The 19,023-nt window shown below is 38.7% G+C and overlaps 1 protein-coding gene across 1 annotated transcript in view; it reads left to right on the forward strand.

Annotated features, from left to right (window-relative positions):
• Positions 1–19,023, forward strand: part of PLXDC2 (plexin domain containing 2) — a 474,057-nt gene that overhangs the window by 412,579 nt on the left and 42,455 nt on the right. The window contains exons 11-12 of the mRNA XM_062210542.1: positions 2,693–2,843; positions 4,269–4,307. Coding sequence (XP_062066526.1) covers positions 2,693–2,843; positions 4,269–4,307 — 190 coding nt within the window. The remainder of the gene's footprint in view (positions 1–2,692; positions 2,844–4,268; positions 4,308–19,023) is intronic.

Genomic DNA, 19,023 nt, shown 5'->3' on the forward strand with positions numbered 1-19,023 from the left:
AGTGGGTTAAGCAACTGCCTGCAATGCCAACATCCCATATGGGAATGGTGGTTCAAGTCTTGGCCACTTGCTTCCAATCCAGCTCCTTGCTAATATGTCTGGGAAATCAGAAGAAGATAGTCCAAATGCTTAGTCCCCTGTCACCCATGTGGGAGACTCAAATGGAATTCTATATACCTGATTTTCACTTGGCCCAGCCTCAGCTGTTGCAGCCATTTGGAGAGAATCAGTGCATGGAAGATCTCTCTTTCTGTCTCTCCCAACCTACCCTCCACCCCCTGCTGCAACTCTGCCTTTCAAATAAATAAACTTTACTTTTAAAAATACACCAAAATATGAAGATACTTCAAAAAATAATGGAAAATACAATTAAATGAGTTTGTTTCTGTGCAACAAGTTTTGAAATCCATGCATAGTTTTCTTGTAATACACATTTTTCATGATTTTTTGATGTAGCCTCATCTACTTGTTCATGAGTTCTTTCTTTCTATCCTTCTTTCTCTCTTCCATAGGGGAGACGATGGAAAGATGCCTTTAGAGATTTTCTTTATTTCCTGAAAGTTCTAACAATGCTCTAAAATTTTATGTTTTATCCAGAATCTACTTGTTTTGTAACAGCAAGATTGTTTATAGTTTCATTCCACCTTACTGCCATAAACAGAGTCCAACGTTCCACCTTACACTTTAGGGTGGTTGATAGTACTGCTCATTGAGATTAGAGATACAGGGGAGAATGATGAATGGCAAGTTCCACTCGAGACTTCTTGAGTCTGAGTTACTTGTGGCATGTACATGTGTATGTCTAGTCAACAGATGAATATTTGGTCTTGAAATTCAAGAGTTATAGATTGATGAATAATCAGCATAAAGAGGTTACCTGAGGGATGGGCATTTGTCCAAGTCATTAAGGTGTCAGTTAAAACACCCACATACCATATCAGAGTACCTGGGTTCAATTTGCAGCTCCAACTTCCTGCTAGTGCAGACCCCTGGAAACAGCATTTATGGCTCAAGTAATTGAGTCCCTGCCACCCTGTGGGAGTCCTAAATTGTATTCCTGTATCAGCTCCCTGCTTTTGCCCAACTCAGTCCCAACAGTTGTGGGCATTTGAAGAGTAAACAGCAAATTGGAGTCTCTCTCTGTCTGTCTCTTTCTCTCTTCCTTCCTTCCTTCTTCCTTCCCTTTTTCTGAAAAAAGTAAATATATTTTTTAAAAATAAATTGATTAAAATTACGAGTGTTGAAGAGAGTGTTAATGGGAATGCATAGAGTGAAACAGCAGATCAAGAAGGATCTGTAAGAATCACCAACACGTAAGGGACAGACAGAATTAAAAAGACATAGAGAAGTTGTTGGGGAGGTTTCCAAAAATTGATGAGAGTGTTCTGACTTCTGTATCCAAAGTTGATTTAATATCACTAGTGCAAACACCATCTGTTACCTTGGGAGATATGTAGAAACATCGGTATGAGAAACTGCAACTAAGCTGAAGTGGACAAGAAAAGGGCTGCCACAGGTAGAGTAGCTGAGGAGTCTGAGAAGTACGACTTTGCGTGGAGGGGAAAGTAGGGTAGAATCCAGATGCATTATGGAGAAGAGAGAGGCTGAGTTTGTGCAGTAAGATTGCACATGCTTGAGTATGTTTAAGTGCTGATAGCAGCAAGTTAGCAGAGAATTAGAGAAGACAAATATTGAGGCGGAAAAATGTTGTGATCCAGTGAGCAAGTTCATGATACCCAAGAAGGCAGGCTGAGCTGGAAACAGGCTGAGAGAAGAGCCAACAAGAACAGCTCCCATGCATGGCAACAGGAGGGATGAATGGGTTAACACAGAGTCAAGTAAGTATGCTGATTCATAAGGAAACTCGGGGAATTCTTGCTTGACATCTCCTCTATCAGGGAAATAAAAGGCGAGCTCCTGGAGTAAAATTGGGAGAATCATCATGGGGTTGAGAGAGTTTGAAATAGAAACTGAGGCTAATGGGAGAGGTGATTAGCAAACCAGGGCAGCATTGCCAAGCAATGTGTGCAGTCCAGCGAGGGTGCAGATCACTTTGTGGAGCCCCCCGTCGGGGCTGTGTGATCTTTCTGCAGCTGCGCTGGGCTTCACAGCAAACAGGAAAAAGGCAGCTATTTCACAATATTCAGTACTAAGAATGTTCTAAATAGATGTTGCGGAAAACAAAACACAAAACAGAGCAAGGGACTTGAAGTTACTGAAGAGAGATTGGAGTGATGGAGAAAAAGAAAATTAAAGGAAAAAAAAACATTGTTCTTGGGTTTTCTGTGTGTGGGTATGGGCATTTAGTCTAACAGTTAAGATACATCTTAGAATGCCCACATTCCATATTAGAGTACTTGAGCTCAAGTCCCAGTTCCACTGCCAATTCCATCTTCCTACTAATACACCCTCAGAGGCAGTAGGTGATGGCTCAAGTGCTTGTTCTCTGCCACTCACATGGCAGACCTGGATTGAAAACCCAGCTCCCAGCTCCCAGCTCCCAACTCCAGCCTGGTCCAGCCCTGGCTGTTGCAGCTGTTCGGGGAATGAGCCACCAGATGGTAGCTATCTCTTTTTTTCTCTCTGTCTCTCCGCCTCTCCTATCAATAAAAATAAATAAATATTTTTAACTAAAAATAATAAAAACATACTGTGGTTACTCAGTTGGTTTCGTTTTTGCTTCTCTTTCTAGTCAAAAGAGAAGATGTGTGAGAACTCGGGGCCAGTGGAAAGTTCTTCCCAAGCCACCACGACTGTCAGATCGACCACCACACAGTTCAGGGTCTTGACCACCACCAGAAGAGCAGCCACATCCCAGCTGCCCACCAGCCTGCCCACAGAAGGTGCCCCAGTCATAACTGACTTTTTTCCTGCAGGAGAGAAGCGCCTCGTACTGACGGGCCCTGGGGTAGCTCTGTAGATGGACAGTCACTCTTCAACAAATGGGATTTCTAAGTGGTTTCCAAAAAGGAAAAGCACCAGATTATTATAGGCTAAAAATCTATGGTGGAATTAGTTTAATTTGCTGTGCCTTTCAGTAAGATGGCTTTTACCAGTGGTGCTAGCTTCTTGATCTCCCTAGAAAAGACATAGGCTTGATTTCCTGTGGTAAACTTAATGATCCCTGAACTCAACATCGCAGCTCCACGTTAGAAAGGCAAAATGCATAAAAATTTTCCATTGATTTGGGATTCTAACCAGTAGACAATTCTATGTATATCCAATTCTAGTATCTCCCTGAACATAGTCAATAAAATATGTTGGTCTGTAACTTATACAGGGGCACTTATAGGTCCCAAAAACTGTCCCTGAACAATATTTACACTTCTCGGGAAAGTAAAAAAATACTAGAGTGTTAATTCAGGGGCACAGCTCATGGGGGAAAAAGGTCTCTTAGCCAACACTTGGTAACTTTCCATTCTGAAGGGTACCACTAGGAAGTAAGCAAAATTAGATCAGTTGACCAGGAATCAGCTTTGAGGGAAAAAACAGTCTTGTTTATGGTCATAAGCCTTTCTTTTGTTTGAATAAAAAATTAAATGTGAAACTTGGTTAACTGAAATTTAAATGAATCTTATAGGTGACTAGAATAAAGTAGAAGGCAGCTAAATGCATTTTATTGCTTTTAAAAGCAATATTATAATTAAAAGCAACATTGTAATAGCAGCAATCCTTATTATTTTGGATTGGTATATTGAAACCTGTGAAAATATTGTCACAATTTAAACCCCACCCTTTAGAATGAAATATTCCCACTGGAATAAAAAAAAAGTATATCCTACAGTGTGTTCATTCAGGAGATCTTTTCATGTATGATTGCAATGCTATTTGCTACCAGTGAATAAGCAATTTACTTTTGAATTTGTGAATAGTAACTAATCCTGACTATTCCTATTAATTTGTACTTTCTTGATCTTGACTTTAAAAACAAAAAAAGTAAGCTCATAATTATAGTGTCTACCTAAAGTAAGCTATGATAAAAAATTAAAAATAGGTATGTTTTTGTAATTGTAACAGTTTGTGTTCCTCACAGAACTTAAGAGTTGTATAAGAATTTAGTGCAGTTGTGATCTTAAAATCTCATGGGAAATTTTAGAGCTACATCATGTAAAGCTAGTTCCTGCTCTCAATGCACTAGAATGTCCTCAATAAATTATCATAACCCAGCCATATAATAGGTGAAGCAGTTGGTAGAAAATTACTGGCCATGAGATTTATGCACCTTTAAAATCTTTTTCTGTTATAATAACTTTGAATTTCTCTTGCAGATGATACCAAGATAGCACTACATCTAAAAGACAATGGAGGTAGGAACTGACACTTTTATTAAAGTACTTAGATACTAATTTACTTCATTTATTTTAATATGAAAGAGGACTTAAAGGCTTCCAAATATAGAATGAGGTTATATATCATTCTCTGTTGGTGTTTAACATGGGAAGAATGCAGTGTTGGCTTGCAAAGTAAAATGAAATTGTAATTCTTGTGTTTGTTTATAAAATTACGTGACATCGGTTACTGATTGTGAAACTGAAAATTCATCCATGTATCTTGCAATTTGCTGTTGCGGGAATCCTTGTTTTAACTGTATGTATGATTATCATCTATATAGCTACAGATATGAGGTCCAGTCATGCTGGCACTAAGTTGACTGGTTGGTCCACCTTCCCTTCAATATATAAATTAACAAATAGAGCAATAAGTATAGAAATACGTTGTCCTATTATCTGTACTATTTTTTATATGTTCTAGGAAACAAAAAACAAAAGACAAAAATTAAATGCATGGGGGACAAGCGTTTGCCAGAGCAGTTAAGGTGCTTCTTGGGATACTGCCTCCCATGTTGGAGTGCCTGGGTTCAAGTCCCAGCTCTGCTATTTCCAATCCAGCTCTCTGCTAATACACACCTGGGGAGATAGCAGATGATGGCTCAAGTCCTTGGTTCCTGTCACCCAAATAGGAGGCCTGCATTGAGTTTCAGGCACCTGACTATATCCTGGCCTAGCCCCGGATGTTGCAGGCAATTGGAGGTGAAGCTGCAAACGGGAAGATTTCTGTCTCCCTCTCATTCAAATAACTAAAAAACTAAAGCTTTAAAAGAATGTCTTATTAGAAAATATTTAAAATTTTTCCAACACAATTTAGAAATATCTATCCTAGTATTGGAAAATTTTAGGAGAAAGGTTTTACCCAAACCATACTATGGAAGTACTATGGTTTTGAAATGATTCTTTTCCTATTGTACTGTATTGGCTCTTGTGTGCTTCCATGGGGTGTGCTGGATCTTCATAAAAGAGATAAAAGTCTCAAGTATTGTTTATTCAACTCAGGGAGGGGGTCTCCGCCTGGCAGCGTTTATTATGTAAATGTGGCACATTGTGACACTACTGATCTAGGCATGGTTTTTCTTTTGCATCCCCAGATGATTTGTTCAGTCACGATCCAGTATATACATTGTTAAGGATGTTTTGCCTAAATAACTCAACCTAGGTTAAAGAATCAGTACTTTTTGCACGTGCACGCGCACGCATACACACACACATTTATGCACACACACCTGAGGGGCTTCAAAATGCTATGGAATATGGGTATCATGAAAAACTATGCATAGTTTCAGCTTTTATTTTTTCTATTTTAATTCTATTTTTCTACCAACTGTTTGAAGTACCCTCATTTATATTAGAATTTCTCATCAGTCCATCTGAAAGAGAAATTCCTGAGCCTCTTCATAAAAGATTATAGTTACAGGCCAGCGCCTTGGCTCAATAGGCTAATCCTCCACCTTGTGGCGCCGGCACACCGGGTTCTAGTCCCAGTCGGGGCGCCGGATTCTGTCCCAGTTGCCCCTCTTCCAGGCCAGCTCTTTGCTGTGGCCCGGGAGTGCAGTGGAGGATGGCCCAAGTGCTTGGGCCCTGCACCCCATGGGAGACCAGGAGAAGCACCTGGCTCCTGCCTTCGGATCAGCGCGGTGCGCTGGCCGCGGCAGCCATTGAAGGGCGAACCAACAGCAAAGGAAGACCTTTCTCTCTGTCTCTCTCTCTCTCTCTCTCTCTCGCTGTCCACTCTGCCTGTCCAAAAAAATAAAAATAAAAACAAAAAAAAAGATTATAGTTACATCAGTTGTGCATTGTCTTGCATCTGTACTGTAGTGTTTTATTTCACTCATCTGATATTGAATATTGTATCAGTGCAGAAAATGGTTAGCTTTGTAGGTGGCCACTTAAAAAATATACATTAGCTATTCAAGCTTAGTACGTGAAGAGACCATAGCAATCCTGCAATTCAGGAGGTCCCAGTATTTTGTAAACATATGCCTTAATGTTGGGGTCACCTCATTTTCAGAAAGGATCTGGGATCTGAGGGTAATGGCATGAACGAGGGCTCCCCAAGAAGCTTCTGTTATTTATTGTTACTGGCGCTATGGAGTAATGGGTAAAGCTGCCACCTGCAACATCAGCATCCCATGTCGGTGCTAGTTCGAGTCTCAGCTGCTCTTCTTCCTATCCAGCTCCCTGTTAATGGCCTGGGGAAACCCATGTGGGAGACGTGTAAGAAGCTTTGACTCCTAGATTTGGCCTACCCAGCCCTGGGAGCCATCTGGATAGTGAACTAGCAGGTGGAAGACCTCTCTCTCTCTCTTTCATCCTCTCTTTCTCTCTCTCACTTTCAAACATCTGCTGGTCCATCCCCTAGATGGCCATGATGGTCAGGCCTGTGCCAGACCAAAGCCAGGAACCAGGAGCTTTGTCTGGTTGTGCCATGTGGGAGGCATTAGCAGGGAGCTGGACCAGAAGTGGAGCAGTCGAGAAACAAACTGGTGCCCATATGGGATGCCTGCATCACAGGCAGCAGCTCTGCTACACCACAATGCTGGTATGTTCTGTTTTCTCTACCCTTTCTTGTTTCTTCTTCATCTCTTCTTTTCTTCCTTTTCCTTCCTGCCTGCCTTCCCTCTTTCCCTCCCTCCCTCCCTCCTTCCATCCTGCCTTCCTTCCTTCCTTTTTCCTTCTTCTTTTGTATGCCTAAAATATTCTGTAGTGCTAACAGGAAAAAACGAAAGATTCCTGTGATCAGGTGGATATAAATACTCTGAATGAAAGAAAATGAAAGTTTCTTTGCTGAAGACTGGCCAAGCCTTTAATGTCCAAGCATTTGCTAATTTGTGCTGAGTGCTTCCTGATTGCAAAGCACTGTTGCAGGCTTGGGGCTGTCACTGTGAACAAGACTTAGATGAATTCCAGCTTTCAGAGAACATGCATTCAGAATCTTTGAGATGGTTATAAAGATTTCATACCTGGCATCTCTCCACTATTTGATCATAAAACCTTTTTACATGGACCTAATATTTTGCAGGATGGACTTTGATAGAATCTTCTAGAATGTTACCAGTTATCCCAAAGAAAATCCTCAGTTTTGTTTAAAGCCTCAAACAACTATAAAACTTAGAAGATTTCTATAAAGTAGTGTATTTGAACTGCTTTATGGTGCTGAGAGATCAAATTAAGTAAATCCCAAGAGTTGAGTATAGGATTTTTGGTATACTAGAAACTGTTGGATTTTTCAGATGACATTTAGATAATTGGTGTGCAGTAGGTATTCATCAGAATTTTAAAATGTCACCAAAGACTTAAACTCTTTACATTCCCAGTGTTGTTTATAAGGTACTTTTCCTAAAAACATTGAAGTGAGGTTAGAACACACCAGCCTGACCAACTCTAAGATAAATGTTTCTTCAAAAGAGGGCTTGAGCGAATCACACATTACTTTTAAAAACATCCTTGTTAAGACGGCATTCTACCTAGCTATTTATATTCTGGAATGTGGAGATGCCAGAAGGATTGCAGGTAGAATTTTAACTTCATTAGTCAATTATGCATGTTGAAAAGGTAACTCAGAATTATCATTCTCCTGCAACTTCATATTTTTTGCAAGATTGAGATAATAGAAAGTGTGCCTAATTTAAATGTTTTCTAACATTTTCAGAGAGTGATTTTTTTAAAAAAAACATTAAGCTAATACATTTTTGTGCATTGCTGCAACAACAGTTGCAGACAAATTCACATTTCTTGATTTAATTGAAAGTTCTTGAATGCACTTTAATGTAGAGGTCATAATGACCCTGGAAAAGTGGAAGGCATTCTTCAAAGGAGTCAATAGCTAGAAACCAATGACTTTGCCTTTCCATACATTGTCTCTTTCTCTTTCTTCCTCTCTGAATTGAGTTGAGGTTACCTCAACTCTGAATTCTGTGGTTTAAGGTAGTTGAATTTTGTAGTGGAATCCATAGCTGACATGATTATACATTCACTTTGCAGGAGACTTTCCTTCATCTTTGACATGAAAGCATAAAATACTTCTGAGCGGCTGGACACCAAAGTCACTCAACAGGGTTTCTCATGCAGAGGAACCAGCCTAAGTTACAATCTGCTAAGTCACTCTTAATGAATCTTCAACTGTGCATTGTATTTCCTGATGCATTTGGATTGGGTCTAGGTAGAACCTCTTGAAATTTCAGGCAAGAAGTTTGAAGAACTTTTATTAGCCTTCAGGGTTGAGGAACTTCTAAGCTCTCTAAACAATTTGGAGACAAGACCATAAATAAATGTAAACAACAGGAAAGATAGCTAAGGAAGGCCTCTTTAGTAAGGATTGACCATTGAAAATGGCTGAGTACAAAAACTCAGGAGATCCATCGCAGAGACAACATGTGATCTCCAACTGAAATGTAGTTGACTGCATGTTTATAATATTAACTTTAGCACATGATTCTAATCAGATAACATGCTTGTTCCTTGTTTGTGTGAGAAACAGAAGGGAGTGGGGGCAGGGGAGGAATGTTTATTGAATATTTACAATCCTCCAAGCACTATCCTAAATGTGGTACATATTTTAACTCATTTAATTCATATGACACTCCTGAGATGCTGCGATTAATATTTCCATTTTATAGATGAGGAAAGAGAAGCACAAAAACATTAAGTACCTAGACAGTATAGGAGGCTATGGATGGATCTATTTAGCCTGTAGTCCTCCACAAGTTCACGACGCTGTTAGATCTCTTACAGTCTAACTGCACCTGGGAAATGCCAGGGTGTGCTATTTCACTTACACCTGCTATCTTCTTTTTCTATAACAACTGCCTATACTTACAAGTATTTGAAAATGAAATTTCCTTTTCCCATGTAATTATATATTTGCTTCTATTTTGTCCTTTCTATGAAAATCACAATGTGTTAATCCTCCTGTGTAATTAAGCGGTGTCAGAATTCTAAGCATATGGTCTCCGAACTACAGGGCTACCCTGTAGTTTATCTTCAAAACCTTATTCAAAGTTCTTTCTTGGTTTCTCTAGAAATTCAGATTTCCCCCTAGGGGTATCTAGGGGGTATTCTTTACATATGCAATCCTGTGGAAAATTTTTTATGCATTTGAAATATCTTCAGGTTTTCAAATCCTAGAAATAGCTTATTAGAAGAGTTACATTTTTTTAAGGAATGAGCCAGCTACATATTTGAGCAAGTATAACTATTAAATGCCATCTTTGACATTTGGTTAGGTAGCTTTCAGATGGCACTCACAGCCTAATTAGAAATGTGATTGTCTTCAAACTGCAAACTGTGTAAAGTTATACCCTGGTTGACAAGAGGTTTGCAAGTTGAATCAATGGCAGGGATTCTTAATTGAGAGTTGAAATTTTAAGCCAGATTCAACTTCAGTTTAGCAAATTTAATTGTGCCATTCTGCTACACTGCAGAAGTTTTTTCAAGCTCTAAATTCCTCACTTGGTTTCATTATATAAAACTTTGAGATTTATCAAAGCACCAAAAATTATATTCTCTATTCTCTATGGATTCACTTGGAAGTTCTTTTAACAGAGTTGTTTCTTTTGAAGAAATATATAAACGTATGTTTTTAATTGCTAATAATATTTAAAGATACTAGCATTCCAGATAAGCGTGCTATAGATTGAAGGTGGTATTGTGTTTGTCATTTGTTACCATTCTAGGAATTTTACTACATCTGCACTCCTCAAGGCTGCATTTTTCAGTCATAGGTTAGTTACTCTGTCAAGGCAATGCTAGAATTGCCACATTAAGCAATTTGCAGGACATGATTAAGTTAATTCACAAGTACATGTCTGTTAAGTAATTGATTTCAAAGAGCTAATATAAATATACTTCTAAATCCATATGGCATGGCTGGTCCAAATTCTAATTCTGTTGTATTCAGTTTCCTATTTCTGAACATACCATAAGACTTTATTTCCAAAGAGAACATGTTAGAGCATTATTCTGACTGTTCTACTGAAGTGTTTCTAAGGTTATATTTTTACTATCTAGTCTATACTGACAGATCAAATGTTTAGTGTTTCATTTACCATTCAGTTGAATTATTTTTTCTACTTTCATACAAAATCATCAAGGTAACATACCTTTCACTATTTTTTTCTAAGCTTCTTTCTTTTGTGTTTTTTTATCATCCACCTCTTCCATATAGATCATAGTCTTGTAAGCAAAGGGAAACCATTTCTTTCCTTTTGATAGGTTTTGAATATTTATCACTTCTGTTTCCAAAACTGTAAAATATCTTAGCATTTAGTTTTACCTTTTGCTTGTTTTGTTTCCATATTTTTCACGTTAGCACTAATTCTAAGTATGGATGTGTATATGATAGAAGACATTTATTATACTTTAGAATGGTATTTCAAGATTTTGTAATATTAAGGATTTTCTCCTAAACTTTGCTAGACTGGTGGTTCTCAATTTTGTCTATACAAAGGCCTCATCCGGTTATGCTCAATTTTATCATTCCGGTTTATAAACCTCCCAAATTCAGACCTTACTATGCCACGTAAATCTTAATTGCTGGAGCTGGAACCCCAAGGTGTCAATTATTTGTAAACTCCCTCCCCCGAGACGGTTCTAATGTAGTGTTGAGAATGAGAGGTCTGGTCAATGCGTCATAAATGTTTAGGAGCATGGAGTCACTGGGGGTGGGCAATCATTTCCCAGTGAAGCCCAAACCTTTGCTCTGCGCTGCTCACCAGCTCTCGGCCACCAGTCCTCAGACCCCACCCGAGTGTCAAGGGTTGAGTGAATTCCTGGTCTCTTTCTGCCAGACTCCCCAAAATAAGAATGGTGTATCCTGAGAGTCCTCTCACTGACCTTAACTCATGGCTCCCCTGAAACAACATCTTAGTTGGTGGCAACAGGAAATCACTTCTCTCTGACGTAGAAAATGCATCTTGGTGCATAGATTGCAAGGGACCCAAAAGCATTGTATCTGTTCTCATAGCTCATTTTTTTGAATAAAGTTAGTGAAAATTAGTCCATCTGAGCTGTTGACAAGTTTATTTTTTAGTAAAGATAGTTTATGTTTCCTGCATTTTGGTAAGCCATATCAAATCACTGATTTTTTTTTTTTAAGATTAGTTTATTTATTTGAAAAGCAGAGTTAGAGAGAGAGAGGGAGGGAGAGAAGGAGAGAGAGAGAGAGCAAGAGAGAAAGAATGAGAGAGAGAGAGAGAGAGAGAGTGAGAGAGAGGGGGAGAGGTCTTCCATCCACTGGTTTAATCTGGAGCTGGGCTGATTTGAAGCCAGGAGCCAGGAGTTTCTTCTGGGTCTCCTACCCAGGTGCAGGAGCCCAACCACTTGAGCCACCTTTTGCTGCTTTCCTAGGCATGTTAGCAGGGAGCTAGATTGGAAGTGGAGCAGCTGTTACTCGAACCAGTGCCCTTATGGGATGCCAGCGTGGCAGGCAGCAGCTTAATACACTGAGGCAGCTTAACCCACTACGCCAGAGCATTGGCCCCTGATTTTTTTTTACCATTGTTGACCTGCAAGCATTGTCATTTCATTGTTCAACCTAATGACTGAATGTTATCCAGCATGGGAAAGGAAAACAAAAAGAAAATCATCTGGAGGTATACTTTTTCCCATTTGTATGGGTTTGTGGATAGGATTTGTAGTTAGTCTATGTTGCTGATAGGACATAGGACAAAATATTATGACTGAGCTTTTCTTAGGGAAATGCACACAAATGACTTCCAAGAAGTAGCTCTAAATAAAATTTCCATTTCCCACGAGCAGAAATACATGAAACTTGTATAACTTAAATAAAATTTAAGTTACAATAAATATATACTACAATGAGCTACCTTGCACCGATTGAAGCCCATGAATATATAAATTATAAAGACTTCAAATAAATGCATGTGTTCTATTCATTTGCAAAAAAATAGCTGCTTTGTTTGCTCATCCCTATTTAATTTTCCATCTCCCCTGTTCTTGTCAGAAATCTTGGTTTGGAAATCTGCTGAATGAAACACAAGTCTAGACACCAGTGGATTTTGAAACCTGAGACATTTGAGGGGTCCCAGAAGCAGGTTTTATGTTACCTAGTACTTACTATCTATAACTTGCTGCTATGTGAAACGTGTAAAATTATTGTAGCTTTTTAAATTATTTTATTTTGTTTAAGGAATACAACTTCATGCATTTAATATAAACAGATTTGGGAACATGATGATTATTTCCCTCCTACCTCCCTCCCACCCATACTCCGCCCTTCTTTCTCCTCCCTCTTCCTTTCCCATTCTTATTTGTTACAGAGATCAATTTTTCAGGTAATACTCATAAAATCAACCCTACACTAAGTAGAAAGTTCACCAATTACTATAAAGAGAAAAGAAAGGAAATATATATATATATATATATATATATATATATATATATAGTTCCTTGACAGTCAAGGCACAAGCTGTCCAAAATCAATGCATCTCACAGTTTTATTTTTGCTCCTATAGATTACATTTTAGGTACTCTATTAGTTACCACAGAGAGACCATTGTAGTTTTTAAAATGGTACATGTCTGCTGATCATGGCTGATGGCTTTGTATTACTAAAATAATATGTATGTCACTAGAAAATCAGATCAACTTTGATGTTGACTTGTTTTGATTTATTCAAGAAACATTTCTTAAATTCCTGTGTTTTGAGCCTATTGTGAGTGATGGAGATATAAACAAGGTCTGATTGCCTGTCCTGAAGAAGCAAGTGGTTTAACGGTATGACAAATTGGTACTTAAGTATGGTGTGAGAAGTTCAGAGAAGGACTCTGTAAAAACTGTGAGAGGGCAGAGCAAAGACAAACTGGGTTGTGGGAAAGAGGAGACCATCCCCAGAAGAGGTGATGTTTGGTGCCAGTGAACTGTGGGGAGAGTTTATGTAGACAGGATCCCATAGAGGTTAAGAAGCAGGAAGTATCAGACTGATCTGAGACACTCTTTACCATTTCGACATTTTATTTGATCAGAGCAAAAATAGTAGTTATGAGTGGTGAGGCTGAGAGATAATTAGGGGCTTCAATGAAGTTCACGACCAGTGCAAGGCAAGGAAGTTTGAACTCCATCCTAAAGACATTGGAAGCCTATGGCATCATTTAGGGAACGAAATGCCGTGAAAAACTGCATGTTTAGTCAGTTGTTCTTGTGAAGTTGTGTGGGGAACACATGACAAAGGACAAGAAAAATATGTTGTCATGATGAAGAAGCTAGATAACTGTTGCCTAATTGGGTATGTGATTTATGAGATAGGACAATGACTAAAAAGGCTACCAGGATTTGAGTTTGAATTATCTGGATAGATGATAGTGCTATTTAATAGGAAAAAATAGCAAGAGGAACAGTTTTGTGGAAAGGCAATGCACTTGGCTTCCAGCACGTTGACTTTGAAGTGCCTATGGAACATCTAAATGAAGAAGCCTGATAGGCACTTTTTTATGTAACTCTGAAATTCACTTGAACACTAAAAGCCTAAGATATAAATTTAGACATACATCATCAGGGTGTGAATGAAGTCACAGAAGGATAGCACAGAAATGGAAAAAAAAAAGAGCAGTTTTGTGAAGAAAACTGAAGAGAGCCAAAGAGACAGCAAGAAAACCAGAAGAGTTTGGTATCTCAGAAACCAAAGGAGGGGCCAGTGCTGTGGCGTAGCAGGTAAAGCTTCCACCTGCAGTTCTAGCATCCCATATAGGTGGCCAGTTCAAGTCCCAGCTGCTCCACTTCCAATCCACCTTCCTGCTGTGGTCTGGGAAAGCAGTGGAAGATAGCCCAGGTACTTGGGCCCCTGCACCCACGTGGAGACCGGGAAGAAGCTCCTGGCTTTGGATCGGCACAGTTCCAGCCATTGTGGCCACTTGGGGAGTGAACCAGCAAATGGAAGACCTCTCTCTCTGCCTCTGCCTCTCTGTAACTCTGCCTTTCAAATAAATAAATAAATCTTTAAAAAAAAAAGAAACTAAAGATGAAGAAAATTCCAAGGAGGCAGCAGTGTACAGTGTCAGTGCCACAGAGAAGGCAATTTTAAAAACAGCAAAGAGGAAACTGACCATTAGATTAAGTAATAGGATGAAAATCACTGATCCTGACTGGACAGATCTACAACCACCATGTGCAGTCATCAGCCAGAATTTGAGAAGTCTGGGGGGCAGTAAGGAAATTCAAGTCCACCAACACGGACTACTCTTCCAAGAAGCTTGCTGAAGGGGGTTGTAGAAATTTTTGATGTCGTGGATGCTTCATGTAGGTGTTGAAGACAAAGAACTCATAAAGAAATCCCTCCCCCCCCCCAAAAAAAAAATTAAAGGTTAACAGTAAAGTAATGTATCTGCAAACATGTGTGGGGGTGATCAACATGCATGAGCAGAGGGAGATGGGAGAAATTAGAGAGTTTTCTCTGAAGCTGCTGTTTGCTCAGTGCACAGTGGCCTATCCCCCTCCCTTTCCTCTCCCATCAATGGCTTCACCATTGCATGGTTTCAGTTACCTGTGGTCATCCACCTCCTGAAAATATTAAAAGGAAAATTCCAGAAGTAAACGGTTCATACATTTTAAGCTGTGTGCCATAGTGAGCAGCATGAAGAAATCTGGCACCATTCTGCTGCATCCTGTCTGGGGGAGGAATTACCCCTTTGTCAAGTGTATCCACACTGTGTATGTTCCCTGCCCATTAGTCACTTCATAGCCATGTAGGTTTTCAGATGGACTGTGGTGGTGTCATAGTGCTTGTGTTCAAGGAAGTCTTATTTTACTTGATAACAGCTGCAAGGAGGCATCCAGACATACAATCTGGAAGGACAGATTAACTCTGGTAATATATGGCAACACTGCAAGGCATAGAGGAAAAAGCATTGTATGTAAGGTTTGGTACTATATCATATCTCAGGAAGCCACTGGGAATCTCTGAAGGTTAGTAGGATAGTAACCGAGTAACAGAGAACTTGAACACGGCAGAGAGGAGGGAGGTCAGAATATAGTGAGAAAGAAACCATGAATCATTTCCAATGATAATGGGAAAGGGAGTCACCTACTGACATGCAGATGGCCTGGCAGGGTATTTAGAGGGACCTGGGTGATCAACCTGCAGCCTTTGAGATTCAATACTAAATACTAAAATGCTATTTTTAAAAAGGCCTAATCCTTTGAAGAGAGTAGTCTGATCCATTAGATGGTAAATTTAATCTTTTCCAACAGCTAGGTTTTCAATGGCTTGCTGTTCCATTAAGACTAATTTTTGCTTTAGTTTTATTCTGCAGCACTCAAATAATACCTTGCAAGATTTTAAATGTGTCTTGAGTAGTAAGGGTGGGAATTAATTATTTAACCCTAATTCATACCGCATCATAAGCTGCTGTGACCAAATGTTGTTATTTCAGTTACAGTAATGAATTAACAACTTGCTAGATACCATTTCAACCATAAGTGATTTCAACACATGTTAACATTATACTTAGCAATCACTAAAGAAAAATATTAAAATGTTGAGTTAAAAACGTACTAAAGAGATTTAAATGAATTCTAAGAACTATTTGTTTAACCAAAAGAAGGAAGAAGGAATAATGAGCACATAAAGGGTGGACAAAGAAAACAAATAGCAACGTGTAGACCAGATCCCACCATACCAGTAATTACATTAAGTGTAAACAAATACTCCAGTTAAAAGCACAGATTATCAGACTGACCTCTAAAAAATCAAGCTACAACTATACAGTGTATAAGAAATATGCATGAAACACATGAAGATCTAAATTGCTTCAATGTAAAATGGTAGAAAACATTACACTGCAAACATAAACAGAAAATCTGGAGTGGCTATATAAATATCAAACTAAATAGACTTAAGGAGTATTAACACAGAAAAAAATAATATAAAAATGAAAAAATGTCAGTTCTTCTGGAAGACATTGGAACTTTTCAAAAATTAGACAAAAAGATTTGTAATTAAGGAGTATATTAGATTTTAACCACATTGCCAACCACCTTGGCATGATTGATATTTATAGAACATTGTTCTCAAAACTAAAAAAATTTTTTTTCTCAAATATACATAAAATGGTCACCAAGATAGACCATAAACTGAGTCATACAAACATTTTAAATTTCAAAACATTGCCATCTTATAGGCTATACTCTTTGACTACAAAGAAACAGATAAGGATAAGAAACTATGCAGTATCTACTTAATGATGAGTGAGTAGACCGTAATGTTCTCTCACAAAAAAGCAAATATGTGAGGTGGTAGACAATAGCAATTAGCCTGATTTAGTCATTTCACTATCTGTACATACAGCATCACCTTATGCACCATGAATACATACAACTTTTATGTGTAATTTACACCTTAATGAACCTTCCAGGAAAATATATCTAGAGAATCCTCAAATATGTGAAAAGTAAATAACACTTTCGCATAATGTATGAATCAAAGAAGAAATCATAGGGAAAATTAGAAAATGCTACAATGAAATTATAATGGCTACAACATATAAAATTTGTGGCATGCTGCTAAGAAGTGTTTAGGAAGAAATTTCTAGTTCTAGATGCTTATTTTAAAAATGACAAAAGGTTTCAAATTAATGAGCCAAGACTCCAACTTAAGTTTATGAAGATGAGGAAATTAAGCCCCCAAATAATTAAGGATATACAATATGTCTATTAAAATAATATTAATTTTTAAAAAACAGAAATAGAAGAATAAAAAATGCAAAAGAAAATAGCCAAAAAGTATATTAAGTCAAAAATATTTGTATTAATGTATTTAATATTCCCAAAGGACAATGTTTGTAAGAATGATAAATTAAACATCAAAACTAAACCAGTGTTCATTAAATAGTCTATTTAGAAAATAAAAAGCCAAGTTGCATATAGGAGAAATGTTTACTATATGCATGTATTATGAAAGACTTGTTTCCAGAAAATATAAAGAACTCCTGAAACTAATAAAAGACAAACAAAGCCTGAATGAGAGACCATCTCACAACCATGAGGACAGCTAAACTCTACACAGTACTAACATTAATGAGGATAAAATGATACTTATCTAATATTGATAACAAAGCAATAATGCTTCTCTCTCTGTCTCTCTCTCACTGTCTAACTCTGCCTGTCCAAAAAAAAAAAAAAAAAAAAAAGCAATGCTAATGACATATGGTACACTTAAACTCTTACACTGATTGGAATGCAGTGTTGTATGACCACTTTGAAAAACTCAATTTCTTAGAATATTCTGATTTTTCAAGCCAGAAATTCCACTTCTTTCTATGTATCCAAGAGAAAACATTTCCACACACACACCAAAAATAACTTGTACTAGAATAGTAATAGCAAGTATATTCATAATTGTCAATAATTGGAACCAATCCAGATATTCATTAATAAAAGAATAAACATGTATTTATACTATGGACTACTATTGAACAGAAAAAATGAAGGAACTTCTGATTCATGCAGTGACATAGCTACAGCTTGAAAACATTGTTAAGCAAAAAATATACGACTTCATGTAATATTGTTCTATTTATTTATTTATTTTTTTAATTTGAGAGATAGTTGTAGACAGTGAGAGGGAGAGGCAGAGAGAAAGGTCTTCCTTCCATTGATTCACTCCCCAGATGGCTGCTACAGCCGGTGTGCTACAGCCAGTGTGCCAAGCCGATCCGAAGCCAGGAGCCAGGTGCTTCTCCTGGTCTCCCATGCGGGTGCAGGGCCCAAGAACCTATGCCATCCTCCACTCCCTTCCCGGGCCATAGCAGAGAGCTGGACTGGAAGAGGAGCAGCCGGAATTAGAACCAGTGCCTAGGCCGGCGCCCTGGCTCAACAGGCTAATCCTCCACCTCGCGGCACCGGCACACCGGGTTCTAGTCCTGGTCGGGGCGCCGGATTCTGTCCCGGTTGCCCCTCTTCCAGGCCAGCTCTCTGCTGTGGCCAGGGAGTGCAGTGGAGGATGGCCCAAGTGCTTGGGCCCTGCACCCCATGGGAGACCAGGAGAAGCACCTGGCTCCTGCCTTCAGATCAGCGCGGTGCGCCAGCCGCAGCGCGCTGGCCACGACGGCCATTGGAGGGTGAACCAACGGAAGGAAGACCTTTCTCTCTGTCTCTCTCTCACTGTCCACTCTGCCTGTCAAAAAAAAAAAAAAAAAAAAAGAACCAGTGCCTATATAGTGCCTATATGGGATGCCAGCCTCGAAGGCAGAGGATTAACCAAGTGAGCCATGGCGCTGGTCCAATATCATTCTGTTTATATGAAGTTTGACTAAAAGTTGCCTTTTGTGGGCAGGTGATAAGGATTGACTGGAAGGAGAACAGGGATCTCTCTGGGAGACAGAACCATTCCATGTTTTCTCTTCAGAGATGGTAATGTAGGTGTACTATTTCACAAAATTTGTGAAACTGCATTTACAGGCCATGCATTTCAGAGCTACAAATTTGACCTTGAAAAAGAGAGGGAAGGAGAGATAGAAAATAATTTTGATGTGCTTTCATGAACTAGATCTAGTTTAGTTTCTTCCAGCCTCTGGAAATTATCAACCAAAAAAAAAAAGGGGGGGGGAGTATCCTTTTGTGAACCATCTTCTGTAATTAGTAAGCATGAAACTTAACACTTCTGATTATTTGATTCATGTTTTGCCTTCTCTTATTCATAGACCCTTCCCATTTAGTTAGTAATGAAGAACATGTTCTA

The sequence above is a fragment of the Lepus europaeus genome, chromosome 14 (assembly GCF_033115175.1).
Source record: "Lepus europaeus isolate LE1 chromosome 14, mLepTim1.pri, whole genome shotgun sequence".
NCBI lineage: Eukaryota > Metazoa > Chordata > Mammalia > Lagomorpha > Leporidae > Lepus > Lepus europaeus.